Source organism: Heterocephalus glaber, unplaced genomic scaffold (assembly GCF_053883595.1).
Source record: "Heterocephalus glaber isolate CG9 unplaced genomic scaffold, H.glaber_assembly_v1.0 deba00001610, whole genome shotgun sequence".
Classification (NCBI taxonomy): domain Eukaryota; kingdom Metazoa; phylum Chordata; class Mammalia; order Rodentia; family Bathyergidae; genus Heterocephalus; species Heterocephalus glaber.
The window spans coordinates 30,243,547-30,265,467 of NW_028258381.1; the positions used below are offsets into that span (position 1 = coordinate 30,243,547).

At 38.1% G+C, this 21,921-nt stretch overlaps 1 long non-coding RNA gene and 1 gene segment (V, D, J or C); one reads left to right on the top strand and one right to left on the bottom strand.

Annotated features, from left to right (window-relative positions):
- LOC101711364 (T-cell receptor gamma chain C region DFL12-like) overlaps positions 1–21,921 on the top strand; it is a 57,827-nt gene that overhangs the window by 29,837 nt on the left and 6,069 nt on the right. Inside the window, 1 exon segment of the C gene segment in view lies at positions 14,910–14,966. Within this exon segment, the coding sequence occupies positions 14,910–14,966 (57 nt within the window).
- On the bottom strand, positions 22–13,186 carry LOC110348245 (uncharacterized). Of its 2 annotated transcripts, XR_015445277.1 has the most exons (5): positions 11,497–13,186; positions 9,703–9,847; positions 7,797–8,074; positions 6,912–7,042; positions 22–1,675 (listed from the first exon to the last, which is right to left on the bottom strand). It is a non-coding gene; the product is annotated as an uncharacterized LOC110348245 (long non-coding RNA). The 2 variants fall into 2 exon arrangements; XR_002393298.2 differs by lacking the exons at positions 9,703–9,847; positions 11,497–13,186 and having other exon boundaries at positions 7,797–8,159.

Here is a 21,921-nt window from a genome sequence, read left to right on the forward strand (position 1 = left end):
ATAATTAAAATACAACTTGAAAATTTAATAAATGTTTATTATGTTCCAAGAACAGTGGAACCTTGAGTTATGACCAGTGTCACATATGAACAACTTGGGTTACGACCAGAATTTTAGTTTTAACTTCTGACCAAAGTGATTGAGTCAAATGCTGGTCTTTCCTGTATGGTGTTAATTGAGAAATCCTCAATGTCCATCTAAGGACACTCAGATGTGCCTGGAAGAAAGTTTTGCCTAAAATTATATAGGAGAGAGACTTTGAAGGCTGCGTAGAGGGGCCTGAGCCATCAGCTGACCCTGTGGTTGATGACAATGTCACTATCCATAGGCTTGCAGGTAGGCAGTAGTGATGTTGAGGAACTTGTGGAGGGACCCTCAGAATTGTCTACAGAGGAACCTCAGCAGTTTCTGGCTGAGCAACAGAGAATGGCAGCTGAAGAGCTTTCTGAAGAGGAAGAGGAATATCAACAATCAGTGAAGCAAAGTTCTTCTGAAATAAAGGAAATCCTAAAAAAATGGACAGAGGTATGAACATTTGTAGGGAATGTTCTGTGCAATCTTCCCAGTCTTTGTAGAGAAAAAGCCAGTCATTGCATTTACTTACCTAATGACAATGTCATGTCATACTACAGAACTGTGTTAAAGAAAAGACAGAAACTGACAGCCTTAGACCAGTTTTCAGTTCTGAAAAGACTGAGACCTAGTGAGCCAGAAGCAGGTCCTAGTGGGCTACAGACTCTCCCAAGGAGAGAAAGGATACCAGAGAGCCGGATTCCTGATGTTCTTTTGGAAGGGGACGCTCCTTCCATACAATAACTACCTTCCATTTCATCCTCCCTTCCTGCAAGCCAAAGATGTAAAGTTGAATGGTGAGTACAGTATGAAATTGTTGTTTCTGGTAAACTAGGCATATTTTATAACATTTTGGTGACTACACTAGAAAAATTATTGTTGTTTCTGGTAAATGGTACACATTATACAGCCACTTTTTATTATGAAAAGGATATTTAAGGGGTGCTCTGGGATGTTTGCAGTACATTATGGGTATTTCCATTATTTCTTATGGGAAAAATAGTCTTGACTTACAGCCAACTTGAGTTACAACCAGCCCTTGTGAACAAATTTAGTTCGTAAGTCAAGGGTGCACTGTACCCTTGTGTATACTTTATGTTCACTCTCTTTCTTGTGTAATAAGGTAAGTTAATTTCGGGCTCTTAAAGATATTTGAGCAATTATAAAAGTAGAAACTCAGACAAAATGTCTTTCCATAACTCAGCCACATCAGATGGGGTTAAAAGGCTGCTAAAAGGTGTTAAAAAGAGTCACAGGTCATTAATGAAAATATTCACATTAACTTTTAAGAGTCTGATGTATTTTCAAATATAAAGTTAACTGAAAGAATAGAATAGTAAATCATATCTGTAAAGCTCATTTAAGATTTAAAGTGTTTAACCCGAACATACTACTCTACAAATATGTAGAGAAAATGTTTAAAAGTATACGAGGATGCCTTTTATTGTCATCATTTTGCAGCACACTTCCTCAGATTTTCTTCAGGCGTTGTCTGTTACTTATCCAGGCTCCACAGGTGCCAGCTTGGTGACTTGAGATCAGTCATCTTTGCCCCACCGTTCTTGTCTGTCAGAGGGAGATCATGATGCCATCAATCTCAGGACTGGGAAGAAGCATGAATGACATAGTGCAAGAAAACATTTAGAAGAGTGTTAACAAGTCCTCAATAGGTATTACATCTGATACTAAGGCTTATCACACACAAAAAAAAGAACAAGATTTTAAAATATCCTCTGAAAGCATTGGTGAGAGAGTTCCAAAGCCCAGGACAAGTAGAAGCTGCTCCCATTCCCACCCATGGCTCTGTGTGATATTCTCTCCAGCAACTTCACTCAAGTCTCCTCCTGAGGAGAACCCAGAGACTAGGAATTTTGATCTCTCCAAGTTATAGTCAGCATGTTGACGTCTCTATTTATGCAACAAAATCCTCCATTCATTTCACTTACAAAATGAAGTATGAGTAATCGCAAAGTAGAAGGTCTTTTTAGCTTTCTAACACTTTTAGGAATTTATTTTCAAATTAATTTTATTTTTTGACTGGCCCATTATATTTGTGCATATTCATAAGGCACTATGATATGCACATTGGCAGTGATCAATCAGGAAAAAACAGACCCATCACCTTAACCTTTTACCATTTCTTCACAGTGCACACATTCGAAATCCTTTCTTGTAATCATTTTGAGATATAGAATGCATCTTGCTAGCTACTCTCCATATTCCATACTTCTGAGTCCTACATGCCAATCACATTAATTGAGGTTAATTCTTATTTAGGATTCAAAAGTCTTATGCTAACATCTCTGGTGCAATGCTTTAACAGTCTGAAAATTAAGAAGGGAACAGGTAAGTTTGAAACAGAATGAGGTGAACTCCAGAATGGCCTCCAGCCTGCTCTGGGACACATTCCTATCTAGTTCTTAGGCCTTCTTCCCCCTCAGTTCAACACTCTTCGAACATAAGGACCCCCAAACTGCATCACTCTGCAGCAGGCCACGCAGGCCCCAGAGGCCACCTGAGCCACTTCCTCTTCCCCTACCATATCACACCACTTCCCCCTCCCACTGACCCAGCCTGCCAGCAACCAGGCTCCTCACTTCCTGTCTCTAGTTAGGGACAAGTGTGACACAAGGCAGAATGTCACTGTGGAGTGTGTTTGCGTTTTTCTCTTTCTGCACTGTGCGTTGCTCTGTAATGATCTCAACATAGCTCTATCATCTGATGAAGAATCTTTACTATTTCCTCTTTGTCAGATATTCATAGGAAATACCATTTTTTTGTTGCAATTGAACTTAGAAAGTTAAATCTGATGTGACTAAAAAAATCTTAATTCCCAGAGCAATAGTACATCACTTGTATTCTTTTGTAAGTACAGTTACACACTGGTACAAGCAGAAACCAAATCAAGGGACTCATTGCAACAAAAACCCTGATTTGAGGTCACTTAGGTTAAAAGAAAAAGTTCAACCAAGAAAAATTTTCAAATCTCTACTTTGGTCCTTACTTAAAACTTGATAGAAAAGAAAAATGTGGCCATTTACAACTGTGCTGCCTGGGGCTCAGGGCACTAGACATGCCAAGGTGTCACACATGGTAGCTTCCTTTGGATCTCTGCCCACCATATCCTCCCCACCTTGGCAAGCTCCATGGGCTCTTGGCTGGGCTCCAGCCTCTACCTTGCCTTTGCTCAGCACTTCCTGAGACTTCTGGGAAGCCATCTTGGGACATGCTCAGTACGAGGCCTGGAACATTTCAATACCAAATCTTCATTTACCACTACTTCCCAATGAAGGAAGGCTCTGTCTGCTAACATGCAGACACAGGTTAATAACCCATTTATATCACCATCCCAGAGAATTTTACTATCTGCCAGCCTCTCAGCCTGAGGGAGAGACTCAGTGTTTACTGGGAATCTCAAATAGAATTATCACACCACATACGCAGTAAAATCAGTATGTGTCCATTTTACAGATAAGATATTAAATCTGAAAGAGTTAAAGTGATTGGCCAAAGTGAAGTTCAGTGTTTTTTTTTAAATTTAACTGAATCAAAAGGCCATCCTGAAAATGTAAAGGTCACAGTTCTACAACACTGAGTATTTGAGATACAGCAATTGGGACAGAGCAATTTTCTTTTTAAGGGGAGGAAGAAGACAGCTTCTTGCTTCACGTTCAGTGATGCGACATCATGGTGCCACTTGACTAGAGCTTGGAGGCATCAGGGTGCCCAGTGAGCCCACCATATTTAGGATAATCTTGGTTTAGCTTATGACAGAATGGGTCAAGAGAATCACAGCCAATAGTTTTGTGTATGAAGGAGATCTTTATTAGCATCCTCAAGTCTTTGCAGAAACTAACTCTTCTGTCCCTCACAGCAATCAGTGAGATTTGTTCTGTTATTATCATAACATAAATGAGATACTAGGTATCTCAGACACTTGGCCAAGTCACATAGCTTAATCAGGTAAAGTAGGGTGGGACCCAGGCCATCTGGCTCCTGAGTCTGAAATCTTAATAACTGGAAGATAAAACAAAGTTCTACATATTGGTCCTGTTCCCATGGAGAAAACAAATCTCACCTCTGTGAAAAATGCACTGCACAATTCTGTACTGAATTATAAGACCAGGATTTCAGTGATTAGGTTTTATTTTTTTGGTACTGGGGATCAAACTTGGGTCCTTGCACTTGGAAGGCAGGCAGTGGAACCACTGAGCTAAATCCCTGGCCCTGTGATTAGGAATCATTACAGAATAGAGGAAATGCCAATGAATATCAGTTTGATTTGCAAAATAGACAGTAATGTTCTATCCCTTTATACTCTCTGAAGTATTGTAAAACAAATGAAGAATATTCTTTTATCTATACATGTTTTTAGCAGTAAATCATGGAAACTCCATGGAAAATATGGGTATCACCTTACACTTGTGGCATGAGTGTTGTCTGATTTATTTGACAAATTTCCAAGGTCATGGCAATGTATCCATCCTCATCATCCCCTCTTCTAAGGACCTAGGGGGTCTACTGAAATAAAGGAGAGCCCCAGGAAAGACTGACAAGAAGGATGGAATCAGACAGTCTGCACTTTTCTCCTCCCACCTTGGATGTCCTCAACTTTTGTGATCTATTTCCTGTCCTTGCTATTCCTAATCACATTCTCTTGGTGCGTGAAAACTTGATTTCTTCCACCTATATAGGATCCTCCCTGTGGTTACCTAAACTTTCAGCTAGAAAGAAAGACCAGAGAGAAACACCAGGATCTGAAAATATAAACTCTTTCCAGACAGGAATACAGAGACAAGTTTGTAGAGTGTTTGTGTTGCTTTCTTCATGTGGCTATCTCGTCTAGTTCTCAAAAAAACCTCACAGAGCAGTAACAAATGACAGAGACATCTTGTGTTAGATCTTGGCAGAGAACTCTATCATTGGCCTTTCGGGCCTCAGACAAAAGAGTGAGTAACAGAGAAAGAAATCCCTGATTCCTACTGCATTCAAATGAGGACTTACCATGCAGCCTTGGAAATCAAAGTACTGTGGGTTTATCAAATATTTAGAAATCATTAACAACACAACATACAGAAAAGCTCATGAAGTGTATAACAATCTCTTAAATATACAAATGTCTGTATTGACAAACATTTTTCCTAAAAAAGAGGATAAATCTTTAAAATTTTAAGAATGGCTTTCTAAAAGAGATGGATGGTTTTAATTTATTCTGTATACTTTTTAAATTTTCTAAATGAGAGACTATGGCTTTGTTATAAAAGTTTTTAGCGAAGTAATTTTCTCTTGTTTGATCAGAACAGTAATACTAAGATTTCAACATCATTGAAGACTCACAATATGTCAGGTTCTAATTTCTGAGAATATCATGCATTATTCTATGGAATATGGTAATGTAAGTCTCTTAATGCCCATATAAAGTATACACATAGACAAGGCCCATGTGTGGAAAGAGATCCAAAAGGTTAAGTGATTTAGCCAGTTCTGTAGGATTAAGTGATAGAAGATGAGATTTATTTATCTTCAGACACTAAAACCAATGTTCACATGGGTAAATTGAAGACCTGCACTACACCTCACAATAAGACTAAATCTAAAGAAGAATATAAAAGCCAAACGTGCAAGTATGCTTGGTATGTAGTATCAAGCAATCGTTTTTTCCTACATTTTTACTAAATAAACAGTATAAACTAGTTTACAAGCAGCTTAGATCTAAATATATATATATTTATATATAATACATATTTACATATATAAACTGACAGGCACAATTTTAATTGACACATAGTAGTTGAATAGAGCAGTATTTTATGGGGTATGGTCTGAAATTTCCATACACGTATATCATATGTAAATATCAGGTCAGTGTAATTGCCACATCTAGCATCTTAGACATATATCACTCAAAATCTTCTCTTTTTAGTATTCTGAAATATGTAATGAATTGTCAGTTATAGTTAATGTATTGTACACTAGAATATTAGAAATTGCCCCTCCTTCCCAGCTGCACCCTGGGAAGAGTTCTCTTTCCATCTTTGCCTCTCCAAGGATCTGGCAATTGTTATTCCATTCCATCTTTCTTTGAGACCAACTTCTTCATATAAGTGGGACCGTTAATGTCTTTTTAAAAACAAGAAAACAAACAATATTGCCATATATTTATCTTTCTGTGTCTGATTTATTTCATTTAACATGTTCCAGTTCCATCCATGTTGCTGTAAATAATAAAATTTCATTCTTATTTATGGGTGAATAAAATGCCAGTGTGGATGTATACTACATTTTCTTTATCCATTCTTCCATTAATGGACACATAAGTTGATTCCACATCTTGGTTATTGTGGATATAGTGCTGCAATAAACATGTGAGACAGCTTTCCAATTGATGTCTTCTATTTTATTCTTTGGGTATAGAATATATCCAGTAGCAGGGTAACACTACTTCTATCCATAAATATGTAGAGAAAAATAGCAAGAAAAAGTAAATAAAAAATGTCTTTGTCGACTTTTTAATATCTCTTTTTAGGTTTTCTTTTATCACAGAAAGGCAACTATGGGACAGAACACAGCAAATGTGTGTTCATAGTACTAAAGTGATATTTCCATGGCATGAACTTGCACAGGTAATTAGAGAGTGGGTCAGAGAACCATCCCTGCCTCACCCCAGCTGGACCAATACATACCCTGGACTCTCTCCAGACTGTTAACACAGTTCCCCGACCTGCTCAGAAACCCCGGAACAGCTCCTTGCTGCAGCAGATCATGAAGAACCCCAGGAAATCACCTGACCCTCCACTTCTTCATAAGACCCAGGATAGTGCCGCCCTCCTACCACTCACCTGAGACCTCCAGCTCGGGTCCTCACTGTCTCACCCACTCCCTAGGAAGCCAGCCTGGCACACAGGATGCTGCTCCTGAAAGCAGTCCTCTCCTCCCTCTGGGCTTGTGAGTTGTCTCCAGTCATTTCCGTCTATGGGAGAGAATGAAGCCATGATTATTGTTACTTCTTTATGTACCATTCCTTCATGGGGATTTCTCTGCTTTGTTTACAGTTGCACCGGGGCAGTTGGAGCAACCTGAAATATCAGTTTCCAAAGCAAAGAGATCAGACTGCTTGCTTTTCTTGTAAGGTGTCCATCACAAACTTTAACAATGTGTCTATCCATTGGTACTGGCTAAAGCCAAATCAAGGTCTCAAGAATCTCTATATCTCAGCATTTCCTAATCAAAGTGGGAATGAATTTGAGGCAAGTAAACATTCTGGAACTTCCACGTCAACATTGAAAGTAAATTTCTTAGAGAAAGAAGATGAGGCCACATATTACTGTGCCTACTGGGCAAAGCACAGTGTGACAGTTGCCAGGAGAACCTCTACCAGAACCCCTCCAGGCCTGTGCCCACCCACACCCTTCCATGTGATCACCTCATCAATGCTCAGACTGGACTCCCTCCCTGCAGCCCTTCTACACTGCCCAGGGGCACACAGATTTTGGTCTCCCAGAAAGACCTGCATAGAGGCAGCAGTCCAAACCAAGAACTATTCAGCACTATTTCTTATTAAATTAGGCCATGCAAGAACTCTAAAATACAGGGTGGGCGGCTCACAGCAAAATTCTGTTATTTGGTAATGAACTGTACAGAGCTTTCCACAATGAATGGTTCAGAATGAAAGCTACACAGGGGCACATGCCAAGAAAGAGGGGTACATTTTAAAGAGATGTTACCTGGTCTTGTTACATTCATGACCGTTGTTGATTTTTAGAGGTTGAACCAACTTTCATGGTAATTGTACATCTTTCACTAGTATGTTGAGCCATCCCAAGGATATCTGCTGAGCATTACATCTATAAGTAAACAATCAGCTCTTTGGGCACATGAGAGACCAAAGTAAAATTCTGCATCTGTGCAACAGGATGAAATGCAGTTCACACTCAGACTTCACATCTGGAACATAACAAGTCCTGCTTCAGGCTCAAGTGCAGAAGATATTGTCCCCAGAATTCTGCAAAGAAAACAAAAAAAAAAATTCTGAATAAGAGAAAGAGATAAGACTGTATCACAAACATACAAAAACAAAAAATAAGAAAATAAAAATAAAAGAAAACACTCATAAAAGGAAAGCATAAAAGAAAAATGACAAAATTAGTACCTGCTCCCTGAATCTGTAGAGAAAACAATGGTAGTACCATTCACCAATCAGTAAAGTAGTGACATTTATTTTGTGTTTATTCTGTGATTAGTAGTTGGATGGCTGAGAACTTTCAAGGAATAGTGAGACAAAATTCTTAAATGTAAAACTATCAAAATTCCTCTCCCACCTCTACTTTCAAACAAGGTGGAAATTAATGAGGAAAAAAAATCTTCCTTCAGAAATTTTTCTCAGAATGATCCCTCTGTTAATGTGCATGTAGTAGCCACTTGTGTCTTCCCTGCAGACCCTGAGGTCACTGGAGCAAACACATGCTCCATTTCTCCCCTCTAAGGGCAGGGCTATGATGTGAAGTGCAGAGACACTATGAAAACCCAATGAGGGAGCACTAGGGGGCTCCAGGGCATCTTCCCAGTGGCAGAAGAAGACCGGGTCCCACTGCTGTCCATAGCAAGTCCTGACTCTGGTAGCCACAGCGGAAATGATCAACAAAATTTGCCTCTCACCTGATGTGCAGAGATGCAAAAAGGAAAGAAGACATGGAGAGGGTAAAGCCAGCCTGAGGGCCTAGATGCTTTCCAGAGAGAAGAGAGAAAAATTGGGACTTAGCTTCACAGCATATCTATGTTATGTGCTCTATGCCGACTACATTACTGAATTCTCAAAAGAGTGATGGCAGAGTCCCACTGCAGTGGCCACACAAAGTGAAACTACCACACTGACCTTGATAGTAACAATGGCTACCATGGATTTAGAAAGTGGGTCAGCAACTGGGTCTATGCTAGCAGCCCTGAGATTTGTAAACAAAGTTGACTGAAACAACCTCTCACATTTGTTTACATATTGCTCCAAGGTGGCTTTGCACTAACCTGTTATGGCTGGGTAATTTCAACAGATATTTATTAGTTGGCTCTTTAGCAAACATATGTGTTACTTGCTGCCCCAGGGTGATATGCTGATGAGTGACACTTATTTTTATTTTCCATTTCCTTATTTCTCAGGGTTTATTGACTGAGCCTTTGTTACATGTCTAGCCTTCCCATTGTAATGCTGTGACTGGATAAATTACTTCATATATCTATTATTTTCCTCATTTAAAATGGAGACCATATTAATTTTTACCTGAATGAACTTTGAGTGGAATAACTTAAATAATCCATAAAAAGTTCTTCATATTAACATGTTTAGATGGTAACAATAATGAGGGCAATCTGTTAATGTATTGACATAGAAAACCACTTCCCGAGGATGAGTTGGTGAAACACTACGGCCCATATCCTTCCTTCCACAGGTCCTAGCTCCATGTTCAGGCCCTGCTTCCCTCCCTGCAGCAGACTCAGGTGAGCATGCTGCATCATCACATCTTGTCCCTCAGCCCATCTTGGGACAAGTTCTGGAAGATTTGCTCCTGCTGCAGGTCACCCTGAGGATCCCCCTCTCCACTTGTGAGTCACTTTAGCCAAGGATGTCATCTCCCTTACTAGAAAGGGGACAAGAGAAGCCTGGATGATCATATCACTCCATGTCAGGTGCAGGACAGCCACAGAGCCATGCAAACCAAGCTGACAAATCCCACCAGGACCTTGAATTCTTCAGGAAGGAAATGTAAACTCCAGACTCCAAGCTCTGCATGAATAGAAAACCAATGAACAAATGTGTGCTATTTTAATGAACTTCAAAATATCACAATTTTGATAAGTTTCAAAAAATTTTGCTTTTGCTTTCTTTCAGACACAAGTGGAGACATTGTCATCTCACAGCTTGTATCAAACATCAAGAAAAAGGAAATATGACATTTCTAGAATGCTGGTACCAACAGAGGTCAGAGCAGCCTCTAACACAGGCTCTGTACTTTTCTTCAAATGAAGATTCTGTGCATGAGCAAGGGGTTGGTGAGGAGAGATACGAAGCCAGGAAACTGTTCAGGGACTTTTCCTCCAGCTTCAGGATACATTGTGTAGCCAGGAGGATGCTGGGACCTACTATGTACCTACTGGGATGCACTGTATCAACAGGCTGTGCTCTCCCCAAACAGAAACCCTTCCAAGTGGGTGTCCCCTGTGCAAACAACCCACCTCCTCCTGGCCACCTTGCAGAGGGACCTGACTGAGCCCACAGGGTGCTTTTCTCCTGAAAAAATGTCATAAGCAAAGTCACAGCTGAACCCTAAGGGTCCAGTCTGTGAGGCTTCCTTCAGTAGGAGTGTTGTCCTCTCTCCAACCCTATCCTGGGCTGTCTTTTGTAAATTCCCCCAGTGATCTCTGCCTCTCAGCTACAGGAAGCCTCCTGGGAAGGAAGCCATGATGCACTGCTTAAGATGGTTTATTGACATGGAATGAATGAATGAATGAATGAATATAAGATCTTAGATGAAATCAAGCTAGGTTTCACATTGCTGTGGGGCCACTGACAGATAATGTGACCTATCAAACTTTTAGTTTTTCATCCTGTTCTTCCAGTTTTAGGTGGGCACCACAGTGTTAACATGCACTAGGTATTCATCCTCGTGAGAGCCTTGCAAAGCTACTCAAAGTTCTTAAAAAATAGGGCCAAAAATATAAACTCCCTTTTTCAGGGAGTGAAAGAGAGGTCAAGAAGAGATGTCTGTGAAACAGCATTTGAAGAAAGATAAAGAAGAGATTGCTCCCAAGGGAAAAGTCACAATATGTTAGTGTAATGCAGGTATTTTGTGATGTCTTATAGTTGCTTACTCCAGAAAGGTGCTAAAATAACTCTACAACAGATCTAACTGTGCAGGACCCTCACTGGCTCGAAACAAGGCTCTTCTTCCCCTTTCCCTCCTCCTCAGAGCAAAGGCTGACGTTGTATCCCAGGCCTTAATTCATTGTCCCTTCTGGTGTGCATTCTAACTAGTCACTGGAAATGCCAAATCCATGTGTGGCTTTTTCTCTGATCTGTGACTTGGATTTGTAGGTTGACTTAACTCTTCCTTTGTCCTTTTATTCTTTTTATTTCCAGAATCAACTGAAAATGAAAATATTTCATCTCTAATTTCTCTTCTTTGCTTTTCTGATGGAGACACTGAAGTTATAGTATCTCAGGACCAGCTCTCCTTTACCTGAAGACCAGGCAAGATGGTGCACATAAGTTGCAAGTTCTCTGGGGTCCTCCTCCAGAATGTCACTGTGCACTGGTGTCAACTGAAAGAAGCAGAGGCCCTGAAAAGGATCCTTTATGGCTCAGCCAAGAATTACAAGCAAGACCAACCCGACTGCTGTGTGGAGGCTGATGAGAAAGATAATGGTGTGTTTTACCTGATCATCAATAATGTTGTCCCCTCTGATGAAGACCCATACTATGGTGCCTGCTGGGATCCACAGTGTCACAGAAGCCAGGGAGACTTTCCAAGCCATGTGCCCCAGCTGAGTTCATGCATCCAGAGTAACTCTTCAGTGTACTTATTCATAGGTTCACAGGGGTTGGAACTGGGAAGTTTGAGGCATATTTAGCCCAATGCCCCACTTCAGCTGATCAAACTGGGGCCCAGAGAAGGCAAGGGGCTTGTCCTGAGCTAGTTACCCTCGGGGGGGGGGGGGTTGCGGCTACACACCTGCATTTCAGAATCTCAGTGCAGGGCCTCTTCCTGTCTGTTTTGTGGTCAGTGCTAAGCTTCTAGCAACATTAGTTTTCTTTAAAAGTGAGGTGTGTGACAACTATGCTTTGTCTCTCCAAGTGATACCCCAGAAACCACCCAGATCTGATGTAGTGAAATGCATGATAACCACATTGTTAAGAAGGGGATGAAATTTGGCAGAAGATGGACTCCATACCCTGTTCTGCTTTCCCAGGGCTACTTACTTCACTTTATTTCTGTAGCTTTCTTTCTGTTTTAAAACCCCAATATTGGAACTGTTTCTTTGGCCTACACCAACCAGAAAGTCTGTGTAGGTAGAGCCTGGCTTTTTTTATGAATAGTGTGTAAATTATTTGCCAATTCCAGAAGGACCTACTGACCCAAGGTCCAGATCTTCTGGTTTTCACTATGACACTGGGGCCTGGTGTTTACTGGGCAGCCTTGTATTTGGGTCAGATTTGGCTGGGCCAGCCTACTTTCTACCTTGCTAGAGTGGTCCAGAACCTATTCCCATCCAATATGTAAGAGAAAAAGAAATCTAAAGGTGGTCCATTTTCAAGATGAAATATTTCAACTCTGAGTGGAAAATTACTGGCAGTTTTGTAACTGCGTGACAAACTCCATTTGGAGGGTCTCTGGGTAGATGGAACCTTAAGGGAAAGATAAAAATAGTAAGGAAGGACACTTTTGTAAAATGTGGGCATGAGTAGAGAAAGGGAAAAGAAACTCATATTCTTCTAGCTAAAGCTAAATAGAAACAGTGAAATTGCAAGGTCACATGAAATCACTACACAGGAACATTTGCTTCTCAGAAAGTCTCAGAGAAAAAAACATATTAGTATGAAAAAATACAAACTCAAATTTGGAGAGGACCAGGAAGATACCTTATAAAGAGGTGATGAAACATTAGGACACATCCCGGAAAAGACTGTGCCTCCCCTAGTACTAGGCCAGTGAGGAACAAGGGAGAGTGATCACCTGCATGCTAGGGTGAAAACAGCTTGAGGTGACCGCTCTGCTTGTGCCTATCCATCAGACACGCAGGATTGCAAGACTGAAACTGCATTAAAACTTTGGTTTTTTTGTTCTTCCTGTCTCTGAAGCCTATTTTCTGGTTCTGGATCAGTGAACTCACTTGTCACAAAGGCACTCCTTGAAAATAACAACAGCAGGAGCAGAAAAATTTGCATCATTATATTGTACATAAATGCTTCTCTTTTTGGATGTCTAATAAGTAGGCAGAACAAAATTACTGATTCCAGTATCCCTTCCTCACCTTAAAGTGCAAAAAATGTAATATAGTTATCCTTAAACTTCCTTATCTAAATAAGAATTTTAGTCATCATATGACATAAAAATGGAGATGTTTGGTTAAATGTATAGTTTTTTTGTTTTTGTTTTCTACCATCCACATGTTCTGCCTTCTCTGGTAATGACAGGCACAGACTTGAGAAAACCAAAATATTCTTATTTTTTCTCTGGTAAGAGTTCTATAAGAAGGTGGCAAGTCCTTGAGATCTATGCTTTTACTTGCTAGAAAGTCCAGCACAAATCAGGCCAAACCCTATAGGCACCGCCCAAGATTGCAGTTGGCTGTCAAGATAGAGCCTAGACCAGAAAGCTAGGGATCCAGGGCAGAGAATCCCACTCCCCTAACTCTACCTTCCATCTGTTCACACTGACAGGTGCAGGGTAATGGGCAGCCCATGGCAACAACAGCTATCTAATTATAATTCAGAAGTGCAGGGATCAAATGCCATAGACACTGTAATCCTGGTGTAACTCAAAGATGAATGAAAATAATTTGATGTTCAGGTTAAACTAGACCACTTCTCCCAGTCTATTGCTAGTGATTTCATTGAGTGTCCATTGTGGTGGTGGTGATTTTAACAAGGATATTTCATCATTTAAACTTCTGAGTAGTAGTGAGCAGAATATACACCATTATAAATTAAACACTTTTATTCTTACTGATTAAATAAATCTGTACAGATAACAAATTGAATTGTAACTGCAGGTTAAGGAAGTTGAAGAAGAGTTTTTCTAAGAAAGCTCTGGCCCAACCTTAAAATTACGTTTCAGCATAATTAGTTGAAAGACCTAAGATTTTACAGGAGATTTCAGTTCTTAAATGACTTATTAAACTTAAATTTATTAAATTTATTTTAAAATTGCTATGTGTAAAAACAAAAACTATTGTTATGTAGACCCATGGTGTTTGGATCATAAACACAATGTGTGTGTGTGTGTGTGTGTGTAGTGGACATGGGGGACTTCAAGGACTGTCCTCCTTGGTTCTTTCAGCTTGGCCTCCTCATCTGGACTCAGGGAAGGACATGGCTGATTCTGGCAATTTCTTTCTACTACTTCCCTCCCGTTAGACGAGCATGGTAAGATCACAGAGTTGCATCAACAGGCTTTTTTTTTTTTTCAACATATCTTAAAACTGAGTCTTTTTTCTACACTCTAAATAATAAGTGATCACAGAACCTATTTTCTCATTTGACTTGGCTTTGAAAATGAATCATGATGCTAAATAGGTAAATGTGGCTGTATTCAAAGTGGAGACCTTGGTTCACATTTTTCCCAAGTGTTGACACATTTTCAGTTGCTAAAGAGTGTCCTCCTTTCAGAAACTTATCCCCCAAAAGCTAAGGCAAAGTCTAGCTGTTTGTGAGAATAAGAAGCCTGGTCCTCTGATGCAATCTGAGCAGTTTCAACACAACTGAACACCTGGAAATTTAAAAAAAAATAGAGAGAGAGAGAGACTTAATTCTCAGAAAACTTTCCTTGGTAAGTTAGAAGAACCATAGTTGGTCAACCAGTTAGGGCAGCTCTGTCATTTTTCTGCTATTATCTTTGCCATTTTTCTTGGAGTTTTTCAATGATCACTGCCATAACATAAATGGATATTTTTTGAGGTCAGTTTCTGACAAAAATTTCAAACTCTCAGATGTCATGAAACTCATTTGTAAGGACTTCTTAAGTAACCCAGCAGATTGAACTGGCAGGAAAAGTTGTTAAACTGCTGGTCATGTCATGAAGCTTTGGCAAAGGCTATGATTTTTGTAGAAGTTGTGACCATTATGGTAGCTCAAGGGTGGAGGAAGATATTTGGAGGAGGGACTAAGCTCATTGTAACCTCCCTTGGTAAGTAACTTTTCTGATTTTTTAACCCTAGTAATGAAAAATGAAAAGATGCCTTTTTAAAGAAATTATAACAAAATTTATCTCTGCCATGTTGTTGGCCTGAGTATTGCAACAGTAATTTTGCAGTTACCAGCGACTGGATATGGAAACAGAACCACTTTGTAAGTGATTTCTTCCCTTCCCTGCCAGTAAGAAGATTGAAATTCCACTTTTAGAATGCACAAATAGGCAGAGTACAGACTAGGGCTAGAAAAAAATGTGTCCTGTATTATATCTGTAGATTAGTGGTATGTTATTCCTTTACTATCCTTCTTTTTTGTAGAAGGCCTTTATGTGATAGTCTTCAAAATGGTATTTCGTTAATGCCTCTTTTTCTATATTTTGAAATCTAGCATGGTGCTTCTTTCTCCAAATAATCTGCAAAATCTATGTTCTTAATTTTGATCTTGTATGTAAGAATGGTGACAAAATTTAATTCTTAATAGTAAGTTACTATAGATCATAAATGAAGTCCTCTTTTTATTTCTCTAACACTTTGGAGAGTAGGCAGAGAACAGTAAAACCTCATGGTACTGTGACTCTGTTTATATTGCCTGGAGAAGGTCCAGTTTACTGGAATTTTTAAGTTTCACAAACCATATCACACCACAGTCCTGTAAAGAATCTTCATGGTTTTAAAGCTAAATTTGCTCATTCATTGTCTCACTATTATAGGTAAATTTCCTGCTGATTGTAGGAGGTAAAAGGGGTAGATGAGTTATGGGCCTAATACTCCAAATCCTGTGGATGAGTGCTCTAGGTTTGGATTTGATTGTCCTACTGTGTTCTTAGGCTGTGCCTTCCAGAAAGGCAGGAGATTTTTTGTTCATGACTCTTTTCCTTTTGTAATTTGTTAGTAGTTGTTGTTTATGAAAATCCATATATAGTTTCAGCATCTCTAATCCAAAATTAAAAAAAAAACCTCTGAAAACAGAAATACTTCTGCTCCCAAGCATTTTGGATAAGAGATAACCTGTATTATTTGGTAGAAAAATTTGATGAAATAGCCCAGTACCATGTTGCTCAAGAGAAAAATAATATTAATGACTATTTCTTGAGGCCCAGAAGACATACTAAAGAGTTTCTGGCCTTTTCTCATAATTCCACAATCTTTTATAGGAGATCCTATTTTCAGGCATGGTGATGTATTCCTGTAATCCCAGCACTCCAGGCGTGTGAGGCAGGAAGACCACACATTAGAACCTAGCCTGGCCAACTTAGAGACTTAACAAATCTCTGTCTCAAAAACATTTTTTAAAAGGGCTGGAGTTATAGTTCAGTGCAAAGAGCATGCATGGGTTCTGGGTTCAATCCCCAATACTGTAAAAATAAAATAATAAAACAAAGAAGTCCTATTATTTCTATTTCACAGATGAATATTGATTCTTATAGAAGGTCATTTGCTTATAGAATGTCATATAAATAGACATGACTACTAACGTGACAAAGTTTGGGATTCAAATGAGAACTTGTCTATTCCAAAGTGCCTAGTGTGGACCATTATGCAACATTATCAACATTAATTCATGTTTTTATGTTCTTAATATATCCACTTCTGCAGCCTGATCTTTTCCAAGGACTGATTGACTAATAAATAATAGCCCACAATTTGTGTTATTATTCATGCATGAACACAATGTTGCTTCTTCTAATCATAGCATTGAAATGACTTCCCCTGCTATAAGATTGTAGAATTCATATTGAATATGAATTCATTAAATATCAAAATAGAATCCTTAGAGTACTTCTATAAGAATGGCAAATCATTTTGACATCACTGTACTCAAATTTATTTTTGGATTGGAATCAAATTTGCCAGAAAGACTAAGCTGCTGTAGGAACTAGAGCAGTTGTACTAGGTTGCAACCCTCATTGGCACAACTCTCAGTAGCCTCAACGTCAAAATAAATAGCTACAGATATGCCCATCAGTGAGGACCCTCTGACACGCAGAGCAGAATTAAAATTCAATGCTGAGGAAACTACAAGGGAATTTTCAAGTCAAAAGTGGAAATCTTGGGGCCGGGGATTTAAATCAGTGGTTCCGCTGCCTGCCTCACAAGCGCAAGGACCCAAGTTCAATCGCCAGTCAAAAAAAAAAAAAAAAAAAAAAAAAAAAATATATATATATATATATATATTACCTTACTAAAAGGAGAAATCTTTGAGAGATCATCATTAAGAATTCATATTTCCAAACAATTCAAGTCTACTATCAATGGGATTTGGATTTTAAGAAGAAGCTAATTTATAATCAGCTCAGATATCCATCCTTCTGTATGAATCCCCAAATAACTACAAATCATATTGCATACAGGCTTACTAAATGATCAAATATATTATTATTATCATTGGTTCTCTTTATAATTGAGGAAATTTTAATTAAATCACACTCTGGGAAGAGATTTAGAAGCTTCTGGCAAATCCTGAAAAAGATAAAATCATTCTTTCCAACTAATGTGATAGGAGAGAACAGACATAATCCAAATTACCTGGCAGAGTGGGCTCATTCTCAAATTCCTGATTATACTCAGATATAATGGAAATTTTTTATGAGCTTTGACTTTTTTTAACTGTTGGTGGGAACAATTTTTATGTATTTATATAAATTATTTAAAAATGTTGGCAGAGTGGGAGACTTTTAAAAAGGCTTTACAGGGAGTGAGTGGATGCACTGTAATCAAGGTGGTCCTGGAATAAAATTCATTCTTACAGGTAAATTTTTTCATCCTGTAAAGTGGGGAGAAGAGGTGGGAATGGAGGTGCTGCTGGCTCCAGTGCAGGAGCTGGCTCAAAGTTCTTGGAATTGCCTGTGGTTTGGTCCCTTATCACAGTGGGATTTCTAGAGAGCCCAGGAGACTTGGCCCAGGTCCTATGAAACACTACTGTTACTGATCTGGCATGGGAGACATTAACAAGAGTAAAACCAACTCTTGATCCCTGAGAGATGGAAGTGTAAAATTTTATGCTCAAGGGTAGAAGAAGACTGCAGTGGAATAGTTCTGATCAACTGAATAAAAGGGACACAACAACTTTTCAAATATGATGTTTTTGCCATTATAAAATTAGAAAACTCATGAGTCCCTGAGGGGGAAATCCAAGTATACAGTGGACATTGCCTTTAAAATCCATTTTGGGAAATGGAGGAAACGTCATTACAAAAATCCACTGCACATCACAGTGGCCTAGCACTGTAGACCTCCTGACATTTAATGTCATGCACACTTTGGGACCTCAGCACATAGCATCAGGCAGACAGCACTTAGGGACCTAAACAGCTTGGTGTACCAGGCCTCCTGACACTTCTCTAGTGATTCTGTCTGGAACAGCCAGGCCAGGAGCTATAAGCTAGGTTTTAGCATGACCTGATGGAAGATGGTTTGAGGTTGAACAGCCTGGAAGAAAGCTTGGAATTCATAGGTGCTGTGCTGCAGATTGGGAAAACAGCCATTATTTTAGGGCAGTACAAATGAAGCCCCTTCATGTCCTGACTCTCATCTCTGCTTGCACAAGGCTCCTTTATCTTAAGTCACAGATAAGACCAGTGAGGGCCTTCTGAAGTTTGATGTGTGCAAAGCAGGTTTCCTGTGATGATGTCTTTGAGAGCTGTATGCATATTAGAGCAAAGCAGATCCAAATGGAGGCCAGAGGAATGAACTTTACTGCCATGAGTTTAACTACAATGGCAAAATGCTGAATTTCTTTGAGTAAAGGCAGGGCTTGATCCTATGAGATTATACTGTCATGTTGGCACACACAGAGCAACCAAATTATTCCTTTTATTTTTTGGTACCAGGGATTGAACTCAGGACCTTGCACCTGCAAGGCAGGGAGCAGAACCACTGAGCTAAATCCCCAGCCAAATTATTCCTAATTAGCAATGATGATGATAATAATCTCTTAACTTCTTGGTTATTATGATAGTAATAACCAGTTTTTTTGTAAAAACCAGTTTTTAAAATAAAATTGTTTTCATATTTTATTAGATCTCACTTCAGTAATGGTGATGTTGAATTAACTTATACTAACAGCATTGCTTTGAGAGTAAATAAAACACCAAAAAAATTTAGTCATTTGTTTTTCTTAGCCACAGAACTTGTTATGAGCAAAATGAACCAGAAACAGAACTGATTTCTACAGAATTCCAGGTCATCAGGGTCCTCTAGGATTTGAAGAACTCAGGAACACTAAACTGGTCTAAGCTTTTTGATATGGTTCAAATCACTGTGTACATCTGCTAAGAAAATCTTTGGTGGAGGAACAAAACTTATTGTCACAGGTGGGTATCGATGGGATATACAATCAAAGTAATAGAGGGAAATGATCTTTTTGGAATAATAGTAAGAATGTTTAGGAATAAGAGGGATGAGAGGAGAATTTGATACAGAAATCTTAGAAGGGATTTTTAACACAGATGGTTATTCTAAAGGAGAACAGGGATAACATTGTGGAAAACGTGATCATATTTGGCTTTGTCTACAAGTGAACTCCTGTAAAGTCCTTCTGTGTAATGTATGTAATTACATCATTAAAGTGTTTGAGACTAGGACAGTTTTCATTATTATAGATAAATCTGTGATAGACTTAGTAGAGTCTATTTCCTTATATCATGGCCAAGAGAATTGAGGGAGAATCTGGGCTTTGCTGGGAGGAGGACGTGGAGCTGTGGTTCTGCTATCTACAGCATAGTCAATTTGGGGATCTTTCCCTGGCCTCAGGTTCCTTACCCATCAAATGGGGTAACAATATGAACCCAGTGAGATTATGTGATAAATGTAATGCGAATAAAGTTCTTAGTATATTTTCTTTTTTAAAATTTTTATTTATTTTAAATTTTTTTATTATGATAGTGGAGGGGGAAGGAAGGAAAGGAAAAGAGATTTAAAAAAAGAGAATTGAAGAAAAAAATAGAAATAGAGCTTTTGCAAATGAGGAGAGTATTTTCTAATAAGTGCCCGATAGTTGTTCCAATTCATATGTAAAGGCAGAATTCTCTCCATTATGGAGAAATGTTTTTAGTCAGTTACACTGACTCCAGAGCAGAATGTCCTGGGTTCAGTTGTACTTCTCACTGCTCAAATGGAAGGTTATCTAAAAATTCACTCACAGAAAGGTTGGGTCCGGAGCTGTTTCTTTCTCTTAAGCAGATCTTTCCATCAGTTGGCAAGAAAAATTACACTAAAATGTGTCTTAAACAATTTTCGTGTTGTTTTTTATGTTTTGGATTTTATTGATAATATCTCTTATATTCACACGTGTTTGTTCTAAAATTTATAACCAATTAGACATCTGCCCATATTTATCAGAGAACAATTTCAAACTCATACAGTAAATGGTCAACTTATAAAACTAATTATATGCAGTTTGAAACTGATCATAAATCTGAACTATATATTTAAATATGAAAGAGGTGAACTATTTGATGGAAGAAAAAATGATGCTTAAATAAATTCTTATATGTAGTTTTAAAATATACTTCAGTGGACAATACAGTTGCTATTTGATAGTTTATATAGAATTCATATTTTTGCATCTTAAGTTATAAACAAGTTAGGCAATTTAACTCAATGTATTGCTTGATTATGAATATGAATATACTTACATGGGAAGACAGATTAATTTTTTACAATAAATACAACATACGATAGCAATTACATTCATTATTTAAATAAACAAAATGCTTGCCATTCTATGCATCCTGAAAAAAGTTTTGACCATGTAAAACACTCTTAATAAGTACATTTGAAAGTAAAGTTTTAGAAGACTTTACTTTCAAACAGTACATATGCACTTAGCATTATAGTTGAGTATACTATTACATGCCTTGTTAACTCTTATATTCAGAAAGTTATGGAATTTCAAGATCCATTTTATCTTCAGTAGAATGAAATTTAAAGAATTTTAGCTAACAAAAGTGATAGGAGGCAATGAATAGTGGGTATTTCACAGAAATTTTTGAAGTTTATCATTTGACACTCAGTTTCTTTATTATAAGGAATCAGAAGATTCCCATGAAGAAACAAAAGTTCCTAAGATGAAAATTAGATTTGTTGATATATGGACTAGATATTCAAATTATATAAATGTGAAATTTTAAAATTAATTTTATCTCTGATAACATGCTTTTGAAATTAAAAATAAAGTATGTGACTGGAGAAATATACATTATCGTCATGGTGTGCAATAAGCATGAAATTAACATAAGCATTTCATAACACAATCATGCTTAAAATATTAAGGTTACATGCTTACTGATTTTGTATAAAAATCAGAAAGTTGAAATGTGTAGAAATCATCAAGAATTATTTTTCTCTCATTCTCAAATGAGAAACCCAGTCCTCGTTTCTTAAGAAATTTCTTGCAGGGTCGGGGATTTAGCTCAGTGGTTCCACCACCTGCCTCGCAAGCGCAAGGACATGAGTTTGATCCCCGGTACCCAACAAAAAAAAAAAAGAAAAAAAGAAATTTCTTGCTGATTATTAAAATAACTTCAAACTTGCTGAAACGGTATTAGCAAAGGACGTGAGTTTCAATTAGAAATCAAATTGAAGCATTTCAACATTTATAATTTGTTATTAGATAAAAAATTAATAGATAACAAATTAACACTCCAGATATACCTGTTAAACCTTTGTAAATATATAATTATTTGTGACATACCTTAAGATCATGTTTATAAGAAACTCTGAAATGATAAATATATATAATATATATATTATATATATATATTTTAGCAATTTAAGATAAAAGAAATGTCTGGGCTCTAAAACAGTTAAGCATATAGGCTAGATATTAATTTTGGAAGAGACACTGTGAGCCAATTGTGAACATGTAGTTATGCATAGACCCTCTCCTTAACTGGGTCAGTCCTTATTAAAGCAAGTATGAAAAACATGCCTAATGCATTCAGTCATGCT